We start from the raw sequence: 21,980 nt of genomic DNA on the forward strand, positions 1-21,980 counted from the left end.
TCTACTTTTATACTTACACCCTCTTAGCAGCTTCGTATCATATTATTCAGATCACACGGAGCCTATGTCATTCTATTTGTTGTGTGCTACTTTGTATATCATGTTTTCCATAAATTACTATATTTGAATTATTTCCTCCATTATTATGATTGATTGATGGTATCACCCTGTAAGTCTTCTTGTACTAATAATAGATAATAGTTATTTGGTTACAAACTGCACTATTAATTGAATCAGGCTTCCAATTATTTTCCCCTTTGTATAGTTGAATTGGTGGGATTACTTATATTCTTGATTTTGTATTGAGTAGCTTTCATTTCATGGAAGTTGAAGCTCAGTTGCAGTCTGCTATAATTTATGTGATGTTCTCTTAGAATTTTGGTTGATAGTACTAAGTATTTCTTTCTGGGCTGAAGAACACAGCTTTGGTTTAATTCTCCTGCTATTAAGACAGCTTTGGAAGTGCTTAAACCTGGAATAGGACTTCTCTCTATAGGCCTTTCTGCTTTATTGTGGTGAGCCTTGTGTAAAACAGATGTAGGTTTTAATAAATGATTATACGCTTTGTCACCAGGAGAGAGTTAGAATTGCAGGCAATGTGGTTTGACTTCAAATTGATTAGCCTGTTTTATAAATGTCAGCAAACTGTTTTGTGATGGACCTTTTGAATAGAGCTCTAGTGTTCCTTGCAGAGTAAACTGTCTGATTTGGGTTTATAACAAATGCTATGAAATATTTTATTTAGAGGAAGAAATCACTTGTGGTTTCCTGACAGGATAGTTATTTATCATGAAACAGTGGTGACTGTTTATTGTCCATTCTTGGTAGTTCTTGCTTGATGTGAGGATTTGTGTTTTTTTAAGAGTCTTGCATACTTGATCAAAGTAATCATAAAGCTCTGTTGACATCTGAGGTGCCAATCCCGGGTGGCTTGGATCTCCCAGCCATGGATTTCTATGTCAGGAAGAGATTGCACTCCATAAAGGAGCAGGGAAAACCAAGCAGTTAGATGAGGGAAGACAGTCATAATTAAGTTTTTTCTCAGAAGAAATACTCAGCTTAATGGGCAGATTTTTGCTGTAGGACAGTTTGGAATTGCATTGTGGTTTTGTTGCTTAGAGGGCCACATTTTGGGATATAGAGGAAATTTAACCACAGGATATGGGAAAAGCCAGTGGTGGTGTCAAGAGAGTCTCCATGACTTTTCTGTTTACAGAATCTTTGGCCTTCAGAAAGCTGAGGTGGAGACTATAAAACAGCTCTGATTCATTGTACTGGAATGAAATTTTGGGTTCTGTGATACTCTTATTATACAGTTATTACTCTTGACCCTTGCTGTGTGAAGAGGCTAAAGGGGGCCTTCTTTTCATTCAGTAATTTCACTGAAACTGAGGCTATGGACATGTTTATTTTCCCTTTTTTGGGCTGGTGTTTTCGCTATTCCTTGCTTCCCTGTTGAGCTTTTGCAGTATTGGACAGCAGGTATCAGATTACCCATGGCTTTGTGAGTGACTTGCTTTTGCTTCCATATTCTGATTTATTTTACTGGAATTCACTCAGAGTTTGGTTCTCTTTCAGCATTGCTGCTTTGCCCAGTAAGAGAAGCTCAGTTCTTATGCCTCCAAGTTCTGCAGAAGAAATCACTATTTGTCCTGGTAGGTACCCCTCATTTTGTAGATTGAATTTCTGAAACTTAGCCCCTCTGCCTTATCATGCTTATTCATTTTTGTATTTAAGCTTATTCTCAGGAGATTTATGTGTAATCAACACATGTAAATATATGTCTGCAAATAACATACATACACGCACATATACACACAGAGATTTATTGTTAATGGGCATTGGTTTTGATTCTCAACCTTTTCTTGAGAGTAATTTAGTTTTGAAATTAATATGATGCCCCATCAGCTTGTTTGTTTACTGACCTCATCAGAAACCAGCAAAGCCTCCAGTGTAGCACTTACTTAAATGTATATTCAGAGCAAGGAAGACTGTGTTTTGGTTTATGTTTCCCCAGGTTGGCCTGCCATTAAGCAGGTTTTTCTAAGAGCTTTTTACTCCAGTTAGGTTTCTTTTTTGTTTTTTAAAAATGTATTTATTCAAAAGGCAAATTACAGAGAGGCAGAGACATGGAGAGAGAAAGAGAGAGAGAGAGAGAGAGACAGCCAGCCAGCCAGCCAGCCAGCTAGACCTGGGCCAGGTGGAAACCAGGAGCTTCATCCAGGTGTCCCACATGGGTAACAAGGGCTCAGCTGCTTCTCCAGTGCATCTCCCATGCCCCCAGTATGGAGCTATGTTTGGTAGGAACAGCTGGGATCTGAGTGGATGTCCATAATGGAGTGCATGCGTCAGCCGTACGCACTGTGCCACAATACTGGAACTCACTGTTAGTTAGTTTTATAGGACCGTTCATTGAGTTCTTACGGCATGTGGTATCCAGAAGCTGAATTTTGGGGATGTCTCTCGTCATTAACTTATTTTAATAATAATAATAATAATAAATAAAAAGTGCTGATGGTGTAGCAAGCTAATTTTCCACCTGCAGCATCAGCATCCAGTATGGGCACTGGTTCATGTCCTGTCTGCTCCACTTCCAATCCAGCTTCACTTATGGACTGGGAAAGCAATAGAAGATGGCTTTGGGACCCCCAGGGTCTTTGGGACCCTGCACCTGTTTAAGAGACCTGGAAGAAGCTCCTGGCTCCAAGCTTCAGATCAGCTCAGCTGCAGCCATTATAACTCTTTGGGGGGTAACCAGTGGATGGAAGACTTCTCTCTCTGTAAAATCTGCCTTAAAAAATCTTAAGGACGACAACAACAACAACAACAACAGACAAGAAATACAAAACGAAGGGAGAGAGGAATGTGAGAAAGAGTTCTTCCGTCTACTGGTTCATTCCCTTAATGTATGCAACTTGGGCTGAGACCAAAGCTAGCAGCATAGAACTCCATTCAGATTTCTCACATGGGTGTGGGGGTCTGAGATTTGGGGCATCTTCCACTGCTTTCCTAGGTACATTAGTAGGTAACTGGATTGAAAATGGAGCATCTGGGACTCAAAGGGCACCCAGTTGGGATGCAGTGGCTTAAGCTGTTGTACCACAACTCTGACCCTGATGTTTTTTGCTTTCAAAATTTGTATTTTTTTTTATTGAAAGAGGTTCCTTAATTCATTTAGTATGTGTTTTAATTGTATTACTGCCTAATGTCAGGCAGTAACATTACTACCTGAGCTGAGATCGAAGAGTAGTAGGCTAGTCCTCTACTGGCAAAACTGGCATCCCATATGGGTGCTGGTTCATGTCCCGGTTGCTCCACTTCCTGTGCAGCTTCCTGCTTTCGGACTAGGAAAACAGCAAAGGTATGCTCAAGTCCTTGCATCCCTGTATCCATGTGGGCCATCCTGTACTGCTTTCCCAGGCTCAAAGCAGAAAGTTGGAGCAGAAATGGAGCAGTTAGGACATAAATCGGCACCCATATGGGATGCTGGTATTTACAGGTGGAAGATTAGCAGTTGAGCTATCATGCTGGCCTGAAAACAAATATGTCTTTATTTTGAAGGTACACCAGATAACAAATCCCACAACAATTGCTCTGATAGGAGCATTCAAGAATGCTGTGCTGTCTAGTGAAAAGAAAGCTTTATCCTTCTGAGGAATCAGTCTTCTGCTTAGGATGATGGCATGTGATGTCACCATTGGTTCTCCCAGCAGAAACCTGCAGATACAATGCTTTGGGAAATCTTAGTTAATAAGAGAAGGAAAAACAAATGCTTCATAACTGAAGTTAGGAGGCATTATGATTGTGACTTGCTGTCGTTATTCTTCTGCTGCTGCTGAAGTCCAGTTGTTTGCTAATATAAACCACTTCTAGATGAAGTTGCGAAAGATTTTGATAATTTTACTAAGAGACCATTTCTCCATAAAATTAAAGCCCTGAGTTTGTTTTTGTTTTTAAAATTTTTATTTATTGATTTTTAAAGATTTATTTATTTTTAATGGAAAGGCAGATCAGATTTATAGGGAGAAGCAAAGACAGGAAGATCTTCATGCAGTGGTTCATCCCCAACAGGCCGCAATGGCCAGAGCTGAGCTGAACTGAAACCAGGAAGCAGGAGCCCCCATTGTGCCTCCCATGTGGGTAAAGGGTCCCAAGACTTTAGGACATCCTCCACTGCTTTCCCAGACCACAGCAGGGAGCTGGGAAGTAGAGCAGCCGGGATTAGAACCAGTACCTATGTGGAATCCTGGTGATTGTAAGGTGAGGATTTAGCCATTAAGCCTTAGTGTTGGGACCTGGAGTTCTTTTTTTTTTGAATAAGTAGAAATAGCTTTATTTAACTCAATGTGCTGAAATGCAAAAATATTTTCAGCCAAGTGTATGTTTCTCATCAATATCAACTGATTAAAAATGAGGATGAAAAGTTAAATAACTTTTTATACACTTTAAACTTGAAAACCAATTTCTACCACATTTAATGTTAAATAATTTTAGCAGAATTTTATTTTCAAAAATGGAATTTTATTTTCAAAAATGGAAGAGTAAATTATATCTTCATTTTAAAAACTGAACACAAATTAACTGGGTGATAGTATACAATGATAAACTCTAACAACAGAAAAAGATTTAAATATAAGAATTTGTTTTCAAACATAAAGTTCACGTACTGCAAACAATACAAAGTATGATTTTAATCTGAGTGAAGAAGTCTTACATTTGGTAGGCACTCAGTATTTGTTCCATGGGGCTTAAAATTTACATCATTCCATGAACTCTTACATAAAGTAGAGCTCCTAATCTGTATAAAAATGGTTTGCAAAATACTCTGATGTGTGCTGAAAGTGCTGTCTTTATAATCTGAGAACACCAAAACAAACCCACTCATCCGTTCACTTGTTCCCCCAAGAATGCACTGGATATGTGTATTTCACCCATCAAGAACATGCCATACAGATCAAAATTCACGAACTAGCAATAAGCGAAGTGGAACTGTAAAATTGTGTATTCACAAACTTAGCTTACCAAAGGTGTATTTTTGTAGCAGTAGGTACAAACTTGTATTTTAGTAGCACTAAGTTTCTATGATTGGAGTTCTTTTTAATATATAATTCAGAGTTATGCATCTAATTTGTTGGAGGAAATTTGTTCTGAATGAATAGAGCACAGATTGTGTCAGTAGTTTAAATGGTAGTGCTTTTTCATTTTCTTTCATGTTTGTTACAGTTTTCAGTGATCTGATATTAAAAACTACATTATCTTTTTAGCATTACTTTATCAGATGCTGTTTTTTTTTTTTTAAAGATTTATTCATTTTTATTACAGCCAGATATACACAGAGGAGGAGAGACAGAGAGGAAGAACTTCCATCCGATGATTCACTCCCCAAGTGAGCTGCAACAGGCCGATGCGTGCCGATCCGAAGCTGGGAACCAGGAACCTCTTCCAGGTCTCCCATGTGGGTGCAGTGTCCCAATGCATTGGGCCGTCCTCGACTTCTTTCCCAGACCACAAGCAGGGAGCTGGATGGGAAGTGGAGCTGCTGGGTTTAGAACCGGCGCCCATATGGGATCCTGGGGCTTTCAAGGCGAGGACTTTAGCCGCTAGGCCACACCGCCAGGCCCAGATGCTGTTTTTTTTAAAAGATTTTATTATTATTGGAAAGCCGGATATACAGAGAGGAGGAGAGACAGAGAGGAAGATCTTCCATCCGATGATTCACTCCCCAAGTGAGCCCCAACGGGTCGATGCGCGCCAATCCGAAGCCAGGAACCAGGAACCTCTTCCGGTCTCCCACGTGGGTGCAGTGTCCCAATGCATTGGGCCGTCCTCGTCTGCTTTCCCAGGCCACAGGCAGGGAGCTGGATGGGAAGTGGAGCTGCCGGGATTAGAACCGGCGCCCATATGGGATCCCATTGCATTCAAGGCGAGGACTTTAGCCGCTAGGCCACGCCGCCGGGCCCAGATGCTGTTTTTTTTTTTAAGTGTCTATGCTATGCCTGGTGCTGGATGCCTATTTCCAAGGAGTTAATGCCTTAATTTGTTTTTATAGTTGAGCATTCAGCTATTCACAGAAAGCTTAATTGATGAGCTTTTTTTCTTCTTTTGGAAGATTTATTTTATTAGTTTAAAAGGAAGAGTTAGAAAGGGAGAGATAGATCTTCTATTTGTTGGTTTAGTCCCCAAATGATTACGAATCAAGATCTGGGCCAATTTGAAGCCAGGAGCTTGCTCCTGAGTTTCCCATTTGGGTGGCAGAGGTTCCAGTACTTGTGCCATCTTCCACTGCTTTCCCAAGTGTATTAGCAGGTGTTTGGATTGCAAGTGCAGTAGCTGGGACTTGAACCAGCACCCACATGAGAGGCCAGTGTTGCAGAAAGTGGTTTAATGCTTTGTTTCACAACACCAGCTCCAAGTGAAGATTTTCAATTGCTGTAGTACTGCAAGTAGCGCATGTCTCCTATTTTTCTAATGGACTGGAAGTCCTTGATAATGTTGTAGAGAAGCTTGACGAAGATTTTTAAATTTCTGCAGTATAATCTGTTTGCCAGCAAGATGGTGAAATCTGTATGTGTATGTATTCAATTTTCATAAACACTGTGAAGTATTAAAACACAGTAAAAAAGAGGTGGCCATTGTGGTGCACATGAGAGACTTGGGTGGAGTTATGGACTCTTGGGCACAGGGAAAGTCCAGCCTTGGCTGTGCAACTATTCGGGAAGTTAACCTGTAGATGAAAGATCACTTTGTCTCTTTCCCCCTTCTCTCTTTTTTTTTAATTACAAAGATTAAATTAGGACAGATGTTTGGCACAGTGATTAAACTGCTTGGGATGCCCATATCTCATATTAGAATGTGTGGTTAAGTCCTGGTTTCTGTGGTTTTATTGTGGCTTCATGCTAATGTGTACCCTGGGAGGCAGCAGTCAGATGTCTCAAGTACTTGTGTCCTTGCCTCTCCTGGGAAACTTTGACTGAGTACCTGTCTCCTGATTGTGGCATGGCTCAGCCCAAGCTGCTGCAGGCATTTAGGGAGTGAACCAACAGGTAGAATATCTTTCTGTGTGTTTCAAAAAAATTTAGTGGGGGGTTGGGATGGCAGGGTTTCTCTCTGCCTCTCTGACTTTCAAACAAAATGAACAAAAGTAGTTAAAAATTTCTAAAGAATATATTAAAGTAAGGCATTTATGCCTAGAATTCTATTCTGGTCCCAATTTCAGTTTTATGTAGCTTTTTTTTTTAAAGACTTATTCATTTTATTACAGCCAGATATACAGAGAGGAGGAGAGACAGAGAGGAAGATCTTCCATCCAATGATTCACTCCCCAAGTGAGCCGCAATGGGCCGATGCGTGCCGATCCGAAGCCAGGAACCAGGAACCTCTTCCAGGTCTCCCACGCGGGTGCAGGGTCCCAATGCACTGGGCCGTCCTCAACTGCTTTTCCAGGCCACAAGCAGGGAGCTGGATGGGAAGTGGAGCTGCCGGGATTAGAACCGGCGCCCATATGGGATCCTGGGGCTTTCAAGGCAAGGACTTCAGCCGCTAGGCCACACCGCCGGGCCCTGTAGCTTTTTCTTTTTTTCATCTCAGCACATTGGCAGGTTTTTTTCCCTGTCAAAATTGATATGCTTTAGAACTATGGTGGAAATAAGCCAAACAGCCAACTGGATACACACATTGTGGTATATCTAACATTGGAGTACTACTCAACAATGAAAAGCATCAATTTCTGATGTATGTAGTAACAATGGGTGAACTTCAGAGTTACTATACTGAGGGAAGCTCACATAGTATATAGACTCTACACTATGAGATTCCACTTAATATGACATTCTAGAAAAGGCACAACCATAGGGATATGGAGGAGATTGGTTATTGCACAGTGATGCTGGATTGAATACAAAGGAGCACAAGAGAACATTTGGGGTGCTGCAAATATTTTATATCTTCATTAGTGGTTACGTCGTATAAGTGGCACTATGTATAAATGCTATATGATCTTTAAAACTTACTAAACTGTGTATTGAACATCGGTGAATTCTATTGTATGTAGATTATTCCCTAGTGAAGCTTTAAGAAGAAATAAATTAGAATTCTATTGCTACTACAACATTATCATACCCTAAACTTGAGGGAAAAATGGGTACTTGTTTTTTAATTATGGAAAGACAAAAGTTAATGATATTTTAACAAAGAATTTTTTAAATTACAGAGACACAGCCAAGTTCCCCTGAAATTCTTGACCTTGAAAGAGAAATCTCTCCAGATAACAAAGAAAACCCGGATGAAATCAGAATAACAGAGAAGGTGAATATTCTGCTCTGTAGTTTTTCTCAGTGGTTTCTTTCTGTTAGTAGTCCTTCTGATAAAATGTTTTTCTTGATTGAGAAGATTAGGGCAGAGGGTTTTAGCTTTTGGAATATCTATGCAACAAAGAAAACTAATGGTTAGATTGGATCGGCATGTTTCTAATGATAATAATGGTTACTACCTCTTAAATATGTGTGTATTAATATTTCAATTATAAATGGGAAAACAAAGGTTTATTATTTTGAATAAATTTTAGAAAGTTTTATATTTTTGAAAGCTAGAGACATGTGTCTATTTGTTCCCTTCCCAAAATGACGACAACTGCCAGGTCTGGGCCAGGCTGAAGCCAGAGACTGCACCTGATTTCCCACATGGATAGCAAGGGCCCAATTCCTTGGACCCTCAGCAACTGCCTTGCCAGGCACATTAGCAGGAAGCTGGAGTGGAAGTGGGGCAGTGGGAGTCAAATTGGCACTCTGATAGGAGATGCTGTCATCCCACATGGCACCTTAGTTCACAGTGCCACAACACTGGTCCCAGGATATTCAGATTTGCTCTATTTGTTACTAATAGTAGAACTAGAATTTGAACACAGGTTTGTTTCCAAAATTCTAGGGCATTTTTAATTATGTACTCTTAAGCAGTGGATGAATAGTCTTGGGGGAAAATCACTTTATTTATATCTTGACAGAAACACATGTTCTACCCCAAATTTCTAGATGTAATCAGAAAGTCAACATAGTTGCATAATAGAATAAGCACATGTATTTGCATCATTACCTCTCCTAACTTTATGTATGTGATGATAACCATAAAGCTGAAAGATACAGGTTTACACTTCTGATTAAGATTTTCAGTAGAAATTTTTCTTGTTTAGTAAAACAACATAACTACCAGGAATTACTTTGTGTTGCTGGGAAAATAAATCAACAATTTTGTTCATTTATTGGGTAGATATTATAGTTTATATACTTGTCAGTCATTGTTTTAGGCTTTTAGGCCATAAAAACAAATAAGGGGAGGCACCTTCCGTGTGGTCTGGCGGTGGCGCCCGGCTCTCCCTCTTGCTCCCGCCGCAAGGTCTGATCCTACGCTGGTCTCCAGCTACGTCCCAGTCTGGCCAGTGCTCCCTGCCTCTCAATGCCCCCCAAGAAACAGGCTCAGGCCGGGGGCAGCAAGAAGGTGGAGCAGAGGAAGGGAGGAGGAGATCATCGAGGACAAAACTTTTGGTCTAAAAGAGTAAGAAAGGAGCAAAGCAACAAAAGTTTATCGAAGCTGTGACTCATCATCACTAACTTTCAGTAATTCGAGAGTCCTCACAAACCTTAAGGAATGCCCTTTAGCTCCCTTGCCTCCTTTCCCCACCCCAACTCAAATAGGTTTGTTTCAAAAGTGCTTAAAATTTTTGAACAGAGGGACCTTCGTAAGAAGTTCTGTTATTAAGCTTGGAATAAAGAGCACTGGAAATTTCCACTTAGATAACTGTCCCTACTTCCTAGAGAGAGTAATGGAACTAGACAGTCTCCTGATAGATGGAGCCATCAGCTTCCAGAAACAAAGCAGAAGCGAAGTTTGTTATGTGAACCACAGCATAGTGTAGAATTACCGAGGGTCTTAATGACAGGAAGGCCTGGGTTATCCACTTACTAACTTTGGAATCAGCAGGGTACTTTGCCTTTCAAGCTTCAGTTTTCCCTTCTGTACACTGCAGCTGATATGATACATATATCTCTTAAGATGTTTAGAGGGATGGATGTGGAAATGCTTGTCAGAACCTAATATTAGAACTCACTCACTGTTAGTTCTTCTCTCATGTATTTTTCCACCTTTAGAATATATGTTTAGTCAAGGACAGGACTTTTTTGGCAGGCATAAAAATGATTTTACTGGGTATTTGGTTGACTTATTTTCTTCTCTCCTTGATCATACTCAAGCAATACAGTTAAGGATGGCCTAAACTTAGAAATCAAGATACGACAAAACAAAAACCCCAGATGGATCAGAAGTAAAATTTTTATTCATTGCATTTTTTGTTATGTTTAATTCTCAGCCCAGAAGAATGTTTATTTTTTCCCCTAGTAGTCAGGTGTAATGACCGCCTAGAATGCTCTTTGCTCTTAAATGGAAGCACTGGCTATGCAGGACATTGATTTGATAGGACATGTTGTCTTTAAAGCAAGTGTTAGGCAGTAGTGCTGCAGTGCTCACACATAGTGTTGAGTTAATCACTGCAGAGTTCTTGGCTCATACCAAACTGTGCAAGTAAAATAAAACTGCCTCTGAGAGACTGTTAGCTATAGGAAGAGTGGTGATATAAGATGTTGAGAGGATAAGAGAAAGGGCTTGAGATTGGCTTCAGGACTATTCGTTGTCTAAAAGATTTATCATATTTTTGGATTTATGCAAGTGAGTACTGGTTGATAACACTTTTATTATATGCAGAAAGTATGTCTTAGTGGTATGACATTTTCAACTATGGTTTCAGCCAACTACAGATTGAAAATATAGTTAGGCCTGTGATGTTTGCATCTATACTAAACATGTACATATTTTCTGACTACTCTCTGGACAGTATAATAACTGTATAGCATAAACATTCTATTTGATATGTAGTAAGTTATCTAGAGATGATTTGAGGTATACAGAGGCTACAAGTTAAATGCAAATAAGACTGCATTTAATACAGGGATCTTGGTCATCCTTTGTTGGGGAGGGTCCTATAACCAATCACCCTCAAGTACTTGATGGTCTCTTAAAATATAGGTTGGGATCTCTTATAGGTCTTTAGGGGAAAATATGTTTTATAAATGAAGATTGTTAAAATAGCTGTTTGTCCTGTTCTTTAGGTTGGTAAAAGGGAAGATACCAAGAAGGAAGTACCTGCTTTTGCCATGCCATCCAGTAGCCAGGTCTCCTGTCCGCTGTGTGACCAAGGCTTCCCTCCTGCAAAGATTGAGCGACATGCCATGTTCTGCAATGGTCTGGTGGTGCGTGACACAGGTAAAGGTTCATCAGAATAGCCAAACTGTTTTATGTGTGTGGTGGTTTTGTAATCCTGTACCATGTAATGTGGGGGAATCATACAGCTCTTCCTTACAGTTGTAATTGTCTAATTTTCTAGTACTTTATACTCCTTATCACTTTTGGCAGATGTTATATATACCTCAGCAGGATACTCTGATTTCTCTTCAAATTGTGTAAATCTTTTGCCTTTTACATATATGTCAGCAGAGATAGAAGGAAAAAATCTAAAGTATTTATTTTCAATTTATCCTTGGCTATAAGTAGGTCAAAAGTCAGTTACAAGGTAAGTGGATCTTGCAGTAGTGGCAAAAATGAATTAAAAAGCAAATTTTATTTTGGTTAAAAAATGAAATTTGTACAAATTATTTCATAGTATGAATTTTTCGTGTACTTTTGAAAGTACTCTTGTAAATGTTCTGCAACTTAACCTTTTTAATTTAGCAGTAAATTTAGATCTTTCATGTGCGTTATATAATTTTTTTGGTTGTTTAACTGTAAAATTTTATATTCTGTGCTTTCTATTTATATGCTTTTTCCTATATTACTGTTTTATTTGTATTTTTAATGGCTACATAATATTCTGTTAGGTGTCTTGGCTACATTTACGTAACTACTGTGTATTTAAAAATACTTAAAATTGCCATGTAATTGAGCCTCTTATGTCTAAAAATGCTGGTGTATTTGGGACTTATTTACCAAGGTTATGTTCCTGTTATAGGGTGGTAGCAAAAAAAGTTTTGGATAATGAATTGAAATTAAATCCCACCATTGTCACTTACTTTGCTTGTTTCCAAGCTTCCCTTTTTGTGTAATAATAATTAATCGGTTTTTGTGGTACTTAAACATGCTTAGCCTAGTGTTTGGAATGTAGAAAGTACTTAGCTACTGTTTTACTAATTGTGATTCACCAGGTCGTAGATTTTGTATTTGTTTTTAAGGGTTTTAATGCATAGCGTTGTAGTATTTTAAATACGATGAAAATTGCATAGCTGAACTGGGTCGGCAGCTCCTTTTTAAAAAGTTTGTGTGGTGTCTGCTGATTGATTCTCTAATGCCTGCCATAGCCAAGACTTGGCCTTAGCTGAACCTGGTAAGGGGAATTCCATTCTAGGTCTCCCAGGGGGGATGTGAATTGAAGAATGTGAAGGAAGGCAATCACTTGAGATACCACTGCTGCTTCCCATGGTCTGTATTGGCAGGAAGCTGAAATTCACAGCTGGAGCACAAATTGGACCCAAACATTCAGATGTGGGATGTGGAAAGAGCACTGAAGAACTAAAGTTTGGATTCAGTTTTAATTTGACATAGCTCTTTAGTCTAAAGTTTTTGGCTGAGAGTACGAATGTCTGTAAGAATTTTAGGACTGAACACTTAATGAATAGAGAAGTAAGGTGTTTCTTATCCTCCTTAGTCAGCACACTTACACAGCTGGTTGTTGTCATCTGAATCAGTGAGTTAACAACATTGAAGTCCGTAGATAAATGGGATTAAGAACTAAATGCGCATTTGAGCTGTAGGAATGGAGGATCTCCGTTCAGTCAGGGTCTTTAGTAAAAGAGTAGCATAGGGTAGCTCCTACTTAGGCCTCCCATACTAAACTCTGCTAGCTTGGGCATTCATTATGTATCTTTCAGCCGTGTGATAGTTGCTTTTAAGTGTGTTCTTCTGTACTGGAGTGTGGTGAGGGAGCCCACCATCCAAATACTTTCTGGTGAAATTGATTCAGACTGGTTTCTGAATTTTTTCAAACCAAATGAAGACTTTTACTACTAGAACCAGGATTTATTCCTTTTAAAACATTTTTTGAGGGCCCTGCGCAATGGCTCAGTGGCTAAATCCTCACCTAGCATGTGCCAGAATCCCATATGGGGTCAGTTTATGTCTTGGTGGCTCTACTTCCCATCCAGTTCCCTGCTTGTGGCCTGGGAAAGCAGTCGAGGACAGCCCAAAGCCTTGGGACCCTGCACCCGTGTGGGAGACCTGGAGGAGCTCCTGGCTCCTGGCTTCAGATTGGCTCAGCTTCAGATGTTGTGGCCACTTAGGGAGTTACCCAGCAGATGGAAGATCTTTGTCTCTGTATCTCCTTCTCTTTGTAAATCTTTCTAATAATTAAACAAAAAGTTGGCATTGTGATGCAGTGGGCTGGAGCCTCTTCCTGCAACACCAGTATCTCATTTGGTTACCAGTTTGGGTCTCAGGTGCTGCACTTCCAGGGCCCTCTCTGCTAATGCTCTTGGTAAGGAAGTGGAAAATGGCCCGAGCGCTTGAGCCTCTGCCACTCAAATGGGAGACTTGGATGGCGTTCCAAGGTCTTGACTTTGGGCTAGCCTAGTCCCAGCCACTGAGGCCATTTGGGGATTTAACTAGCAGATGTAAGATTGGGCTTTCCCTCTTTCTCTGTCACTCTGCCTTTCAGATAACAAATGATGAAGGATAGGGAGAGAGGATATTTTCCTTTTCTCTGTAAATCTGACTTTCCTATTGGAAAAGACTTTCCTATTGGAGACAGGAAGATCTTCCATCTGTTGCTTCACTCCCCATGGGGCCACAGTGGCCAGAACTGAGCCGTTCTGAGGTTAGGAGCCAGTAGATTCTTCTGGGTCTCCCACACAGGAGCAGGGTCCTAAGGCTTTGAGCCGTCCTCTACTGCTTTCCCAGGCCACAAGCTGGGAGCTGGAAGGGATGTGGAGCAGCCAGAATATGAACAAGTGCCCACATGGGATTCTGACACATGCAAGGTGAAGACTTCAGCCACTAGGCTACTATGTCGGGCCAAAATCTTTAAAATAAAAAGTTTAAGAGAAGATTATGCCATCAAGGAGCTTAGTTTTATTGAGGGAGCTAACATGCATGTGAGAAATTAGTTACAAGGTGACACAAAGTGAATGATTGGGCATTCCAGTGAATGTCCCTGATGGTGAATGCAGTGGCAGAGGAGAACTGCAGTGAACAAAGATGATGATCCAGAGAGAGTGGGTTTAGACTGGGCTGTGAAGATAGAGTAAGTCTGGATAAACTTTTGAAAGGTTTTGGTTTATATAAGATAGAAAGCAAAGAAAAGGACAATTAAAGAACAGCTTCGTTTTAACTTTCCCAGTGTTGTTAGCATGCTAACCTAAATCACCCTGCTAATAACACTTCAGATCATGTGAGAATTCGGAACAGGGGGTTTTCTCTGGAGTTATCCCTCTCTCTACTGTGGTCTTTACTTTCCTGGGAATGGAATTGGGGATCTGGTCTGGTTGGATTGGGCAAGTAGAAGAATTGTGCAAAGCACTTACTAGTGTACCTGGAATATAGTAGATCTTCAGGAACTTTGATCTCTTTACTTTGTTTCTTCCACAGCTTTTCTGTTCCCTGTCATCTTTGCCAGAGATAGAAGCAAGTTCATGTTTCCTCTCGGCTTTGAGACAGGAGGCAGAGACCAGGTCCCTGGCCTGTTAGTAATTTGTGATAAAAAGAAGCCTCTCCTAATTGTGGAAGGGAAAGAGTTTTTTGCTTGAAAACATATGGCCCAGGCTAAGAAGTTGTTAGCCCAGTGCGTAAGAGGTGGGATAGGAAAGGAATGCCTTCCAGGATTAAATATGCATCTTTCTTCTCTCTGTTTTCCCCTGAAGCTGATCCAAGACATGCTTGGTTTGGCTGTATAAAAGAAATAGTAATTAGAGTCATTTACATGAAGTGTCTACCATTTATGCCTAGTTACCGTGCGGCACAATAACAATTATGCATATCATTAAATATGTGTCTGATTAACTTTGTTGTAAGTTTTATTTGATTATAATACAACACTGTGGTTAAGTTGTCTCAGTCTGCTCAGTTGTTCAGTGACATGGCTATGTTCAGAACTTTGGAAAAATTGGAGAGGGAATGTTGTTAAAGGCATTATTTGAGAGGAGATTTGTTAAATCTGCAAATAGAGCAAGGTAGATTGCCTATGCATTTTTAAAAAAGATTCATTTATTTTTATTGGAAGGCAGATAAGATTTACAGCGTGAAAGAGAGACAGAGAGAAAGATCCTACATCCACTGGTTTACTCCCCAAGTGTCCACAATGGTCAGAGTTGAGCCAGTCTAAAACTAGGAGCCAGGGGCTTCTTCTGGGTCTCCCACAGGGGTGCCAGGACCCAAGGCTTTGTGCCATCCTCAACTGCTTTCCCAGACCACCAGCAGGAAGCTAGATGGAAAGTAGAGCCACTTGGACAAGAACTGGTGCCCATATGGGATCCCAGCACTTGCAAGGCAAGGATTTAGCCACTGAGCCAAGCTCTAGTCTGTGTTTTCTAGAAAAAATATTTGAGACATTTTTATTTAACCATCAGAAAAATAAAATTCCCAAGGTAGTACATATTTATTAAATACTTACTTTATACCAGTGATAGTGAATAGAACTTACAAAGCCCAATTCTAATGGAGTTTCCCTAATAATGGGAGGCACTCAATCATAAAGGTGTATGTACTTTTCATTTTTGTCAAGTGATGGTAAATGCTTTGGGAAAAAAAGTAAAGAAAAAAAAAGAGGAAGTGGGTAGTGAGTATTGAGGTCTGGGAATAGCAAGAAGAATAAATGGTCAGGGAAGGTATAGTTGAGAAGGTGATATTTGAGTATGTATCTAAAGGAAGTGAGATTTTCTAGACTTGTGTTACACTATGACAGATTTCAAAATAATGAAAATCAGGAAAAGAATTATCCTGGGGGTGGCATCATTAACCCATCACAGTAGGTTAAGCTGCCACCTGCACTACCAATACGTGAGTGCTGATTGACATGACGGCTGCTCTACGTTCAGTTGATTTGCAGCAACCTATGGTAAGAGGATTTTGAGGTGAGAACTAAAGTGTGTTACAGAGAGAATAGCATATTTAAAAATTCTTAGATATGAACAGGCTTCATTGTGGCTGTAGTACGGAAGTAAGGGAGAGAAACAGTGAGGCTAGAGTTAATTCAACAAATCACAGGGCTGTTGGGCTTTTCCTCTGAGCAAAAGAGGGGTGAACCTTAGGAGGAATCAAAGAATTCATATTTAAGTAAAGGATGATGTTGCTAGTTATATAGACTCTGGAAATCGGGTGGGGGTAAGGGTAGAAGCTGAATCTCGGGGTCAAGAGGAGGTATACTAGGGTGGTAGAAACATGTTTTGAAACAGGTGAATCTGCACTTAAGTTTCAACTGTAGTGTTTGTAAATTTGGTAATACTTAACAAATTACCTCTTTTCAGGATCATTGTTTACAAAATTAAGCTGACAGGATTGTCGTGAGTGTCAGAGGCATTTTATAAACTATCTAGCACTGGGCCTGGTATGAGATAGATGTTCCATGAATAGTAGCTCACGTTATTCTTGGCTATTCTTTTTTGTCTATTTCATGTATTTACTCGAAAGATAGACACACACATATGTGCATGCGCACACACACACACAGAAAGCACACAAATGAGAGCGCTCTAATGTTCACTCCCCAGATAGGCGTAATGGTTGGGACTGGGTGAAAATCAGGAGCCAGGAACTACATCTGAGTGTCCATGTAGTAGGTGACGAGGATGCAGGTTTTTTATTTGGGTCATCTTCCACCTTCCCAGATGCATTAGCAGGAAGCTGGATCAGAAGCTGAGTAACAGGGAATCAAAGCAGTACTGTAATTTGATATATAGGGTGCCAGCATCATAAGCGTGGCTTAACATGATGTACCACAACACCAGCCCCACACTGGGCGATTATTTCCTGTCTATGTAATTTTTTTGAGGTTTGTCTTTCTATGGGCTAATATGTATTGCCTGATGACTGGTCAGAGCAAAGCATAAGAATCAAACGATAAGAACAGATTAGTGAGAAATAGATCGTAGGGTTATATATACTTATATATACTCTGAGGCCAGATGGAAGGTTGTGGCTTAGAATCATTGTGGGTTTTCTCTTCAGTAGTATTGCTTGGAAGAATGATGGTGGCTGGGTGGGCAAGTTGGGAGCGGTAGGGGTGCTTCTTATAGATTTTGTCTGAGAACTAACAGAGAAGGACCAAGAGCTGTACTAGGTAAGATGTGAACATCTGTAAGTAAGACTTATTTCTTAAATTAGACAAAAAATTTTTTTTATTGTAAAGGCAGATATACAGAGAGGAGGAGAGACAGAGAGGAAGATCTTCCTTCTGATGATTCACTCCCCAAGTGACCGTAACGACCAGTGCCGCGCCAATCCGATGCCGGGAACCTGGAACCTCTTCCGGGTCTCCCATGCGGGTGCAGGGTCCCAAGGCTTTGAGCCATCCTCGACTACTTTCCCAGGCCACAAGCAGAGAGCTGAATGGGAAGCAGGGCTGCCGGGATTAGAACCGGCGCCCATATGGGATCCCGGCGTGTGCGAGGTGAGGACTTTACTACACCATCGTGCTGGGCAAAATTGTTTATTTTTGATGTAGTTGCCTATTTGGATGTAATTTGTATTCCAGTCTCTCTTCTAATTTGCATCAGTTGTGGTTTTTGTGTTACCCAGGATGATTAGAATTAGTATCTTGCAATTGGTGTCCTACCACTGTGGTGTTAACAGTTGTGAAATAGCATAAATGTAATAGAAATGACGTGGGCTTTGTGGATAGACTGGGATGTGGTATGATACACAAATCAGACATGGCCCTTACTCTCACTTAACACTTCAGCTGGGTAGGTGAGACATGCACATGAAGAACTAATACAAGGTCCAAACTACTAAGACATATACAAATAAAGCCTTGTGATGTTTCAGAGGAAATGTGATTAGAATCTGAGAGAAAGGTCATTCATGTAAGAGAACAGTAGACAGGAAACATGTACGTGGGAAGATGTGAAGGCTATACAGCACAGAGCCAACAGTCCAGTGTTGTCATTGTGATAGGAAATGGTAGGCAGTTGGAGAATGACAAATGCTACTGGGTTTTATTAGTTAATATGGGCCAAAGTTTTTTTTAAGATTTATTTTTATTTTTTTATTTTATTTTTTTTTATAATCTATTTTATTGTGTTGTTGTTGACAATCTTTTCATAGTTAATTACAGTTAAAGAAAGAAAAAGAAAAAAAAAGGTTCAGGGGGTATAGGGAAGTGGGCAATACTATTATGTCCATATTGTTTCCATCTTGTATCTGAGGTAAAGGAGGATATTGAGGGAGAAGCCCCACCCGGTTTCCCGCCCACCCCGAGTCCCGGATGTGGGGCATGCTCTGAGATATGTGCTCGAGTGGTGTTAATAGTTCTCCAGTTATGAATCGCTGCCAGTTTCGCTCGATGAGGTCGTCCACTGATTGATATGGTCCATCATAAAGTCTCCGTTTGCCCCATTTTTCGCTGCTAACATGTAGCTGAGATGAATGATTGATCTGCTCTGTCTTCTGTCTTTTCTTGATTAGAGTTCTGAGTCCAGCAGTTCGATTGGGGAGATCTCCAAAGAAACTTTGACGTATTCCCAGACTAGTTTCTTGCATGTTCTAGCAAGCACAGGGCCCGGCACAGTCCATCACCCCGATCAGCTGGTGGTTGCAATTGCTGGGTTGGTTCTGTTTTCAGTCCCGAGTTGCACTGGAACCAATGGGTGTTGCAGTCCAGTCTGGTTCTGCCCAGCACGTACTCGGCCCTCACACTAACCAGTGGGAGCTGCAGCCTAGTTGGGGCGACCCACGATAACCCTCACCCGGCCTGCCCCTGGTTTGCCAGTATGTGTAGCAGAAGACCAGTCTGTCCCCCATCCCATTTGGCTCTGGCACTTGTCAATGGGTATTAAAGCTTAGTTCTATCTAACCAACTCAACCATCCAGCCCTCACGGGTGTTGTTGAGTGCCTCTCTATCTAGCCATCCCAGCCCCCGTCCTAGTTTTCATGCCCTCCCACGGGACTAGTGACCCAAGAAGGGGGAACCCACAGCCTGGCTTTTCCCTGATCTATTCCACATGCAGCACACAGGTGTTGTAGCCTTGCATAGTCTAGTCTGTCTCTATCCCAGCCCACGCTCTCCGGTTATTTTTATTTTTATTGGAAAGTCAGATATACAGAGAGGAGGAGATGCAGAGAGGAAGATCTTCTGTCCAATTATTCACTCCCCAAGTGAGCCACAATGACTGGAGCTGAGTTGATCAGAAGCCAGGAACTTCCTCCAGGTCTCCCACGCAGGTGCAGGATCCCAAGGCTTTGGGCCATCCTCTGTTGCTTTCCCAGGCCACAAGCAGGGAGTTGGATGGGAAATGGGGATGCTTGGATTAGAACCGGCAACCATATGGGATCCTGGTGCGTTCAAGGTGAGAACCTTAGCCACTAGGCCACTGTGCCAGGCCTGCAAAGTTTTTTTTTTTTTTTTTTTTAAGATTTCTTAAAGAATGGTTTATTCTTACTGTATCATACAGGGCTTCTTTGGATACAGATGTTGGAAATGTGTTACTGGGAAGTCAAGGTAGAGCTGGACCTAAGGGCTCCAGTGATAATAACCCCTTCTAACTTTGGCTCCTCATGTCTGTATAGTATTACTGGGAATTCTGTTAGATTAGTTAAAAGCTCAGCCGCAATAGCAGAAAACACTATGAAAGGGGTCTTCAGATAGTTCATGAAAAATGCATATACAAAAAAAAATGTACATTAAAGCATCTCCTTCTTAAAATAGTTTATTTTAGAGATTTAGAGAAAACTCCTGTTTGGTGGTCCATTTTCCAAATACCCACAGTGACTGGGGTTTTACCATGTTTGAAGGTGGGAGCTGGTAATATAATCCAAAACTCCCATAGGAGTGGCAGGAACCTTGTGATGGGAGTCAACACTACTGTCTCACGGGGTCTGTGTTGGAAGCTGGAGCCAGAGCTAGGAATTGGATCCAGGCATTCCAGGAGGTGGGATTCCTAACCGATATGCTAAATGCCGCTTCCCAAACTTAATTCTGTTTTCCGTGACACTTTTGAAATAGTTTCATATATAATCAAGAATTTAGGGGCCCGGCGGCGTGGCCTAGTGGCTAAAGTCCTTGCCTTGAACGCCCCGGGATCCCATATGGATGCCGGTTCTAATCCCTGCAGCTCCACTTCCCATCCAGCTCCCTGCTTGTGGCCTGGGAAAGCAGTTGAGAACAGCCCAGTGCATTGGGACCCTGCACCCGCGTGGGAGACCCGGAAGAGGTTGCACACCGGCCCATTGCGGCTCACTTGGGGAGTGAATCATCGGACGGAAGATCTTCCTCTCTGTCTCTCCTCCTCTCTGTATATCTGACTTTGTAATAAAATAAATAAATCTTAAAAAAAAAAAAAAGAATTTAGGTTGGGGTTGGTGCTTGGTTTGGAGGGTTAATCTACTGCCTGCTGTACCAGCATCCGGTGTGGGTGCCAGTTTGAACTCCAGCTATACCCACATCCCATCCAGCTCGGTGCTGATGTGCCTGAGAAGGCAGCAGGAAATGGCTCAAGTCCTTGGGATTCTGGATCCCTGTGGGGAAGCTCAAAGAAGCTCCTGGTCCTGGCTTTGGCCTGGCCCAGCCCTGGCTGATGGGGTCATTTGGGGAGCGAACCAGAAGATGGAAGATCACACCAAACCCCATAACTGCCTTTCAAAGAAGTAAATAAATCATAAAGGAAAAAAAAAAACCACCAGAGTTTAGGCTTTTGCCTTTTGACTCCATAGTCATTAGCGCCTTTTCTTGAACTATGGTTTTGACTTTGTATTTCTAGACATTTTATGTGTGTATCGCAGGCAGAAGTAAGGAGAAAGCGTAAAGACGAATGGCTGTTGATTCTGAACTTTGATAATCACTCCTGCAATCTTATAGATTTGAGCTTATTCTAAATTAGAAAGTTTATTATTCAATTCAATGGAAAAACCGACATGGACATGACTAAGGATAATGTCATCCAGGTGAAGTGTTAAATAGAAAGGAGAGCGGAATAATCTGATTGGAGGATGTTCCCCCCAGTATTGAGCATAATTTCTTTCCTTTCCTAAATTTTTTTTTCTTTCCTGAAAATTTTTAGTGGTCCAATTGGTTGGGTGGGGGACAGTTCCCAAAGAAGCCTGAGGTGACCCCACACCTGACTTGTGTGTGTGCCAGCCAGTGCAGCGTTGGACTCACTCATCACCCGCAACAGCTTACACACACATTGTTGGTTGTAGTCGTCTGATCAGTTCTGTCTCCAGCCCCATCATGTGCAAACCAAATGGATGGTATGGGCTAGTGTAACCTTGCTTACCACACACTCAGCCCTCACACACACCAGCAGAAATTTCAGCCTAGTCAGAATGACCCCCAATAACTTCCACCAGGCCACACTCAGCCCCAGTTCCTGTGCATGCTGGTCTGTGTAGCTTGTATGTGTAGCAGACCTGACCTACACATATGCCTGTGGATACTGTAAACTGACCTGATCTCGACTACTCCCAGCCTTCGCCTTTGGGGTCAGCAGCACAGACTGTTCTGAAATGCAAACCAGTCTATCCCGCATCCCATTTGGCTTTCATACATGCCAGTGGGTACTGCAGCCTAGCTCAGCCCAACTGACCCCACTATTCAGCTCACACTTGCCAGTGGGTGCTACTGCCTGTCCAGCCAAGCCCACCCTCAGCCCTGGTTCTCATGCTTACCTGTGGGAGCTGCAGCCCATCATAAGGGTGCCAGAGTTTCCCTACTAGGCCCACTCCCAGCCCCAGATCTTAC

The 21,980-nt window shown here is 41.4% G+C and overlaps 1 protein-coding gene across 3 annotated transcripts in view; it reads left to right on the top strand.

Annotated features, from left to right (window-relative positions):
- The window catches only part of UIMC1 (ubiquitin interaction motif containing 1), a 94,099-nt gene that overhangs the window by 43,789 nt on the left and 28,330 nt on the right, over nucleotides 1–21,980 (top strand). For all 3 annotated transcript variants that reach the window (XM_004587388.3, XM_058677218.1, XM_058677220.1), the window contains 3 exons: nucleotides 1,579–1,655; nucleotides 8,210–8,304; nucleotides 11,154–11,307. In XM_004587388.3, coding sequence (XP_004587445.2) covers nucleotides 1,579–1,655; nucleotides 8,210–8,304; nucleotides 11,154–11,307 — 326 coding nt within the window. The remainder of the gene's footprint in view (nucleotides 1–1,578; nucleotides 1,656–8,209; nucleotides 8,305–11,153; nucleotides 11,308–21,980) is intronic.

This window comes from Ochotona princeps, chromosome 19, assembly GCF_030435755.1.
Source record: "Ochotona princeps isolate mOchPri1 chromosome 19, mOchPri1.hap1, whole genome shotgun sequence".
Lineage (NCBI taxonomy): Eukaryota > Metazoa > Chordata > Mammalia > Lagomorpha > Ochotonidae > Ochotona > Ochotona princeps.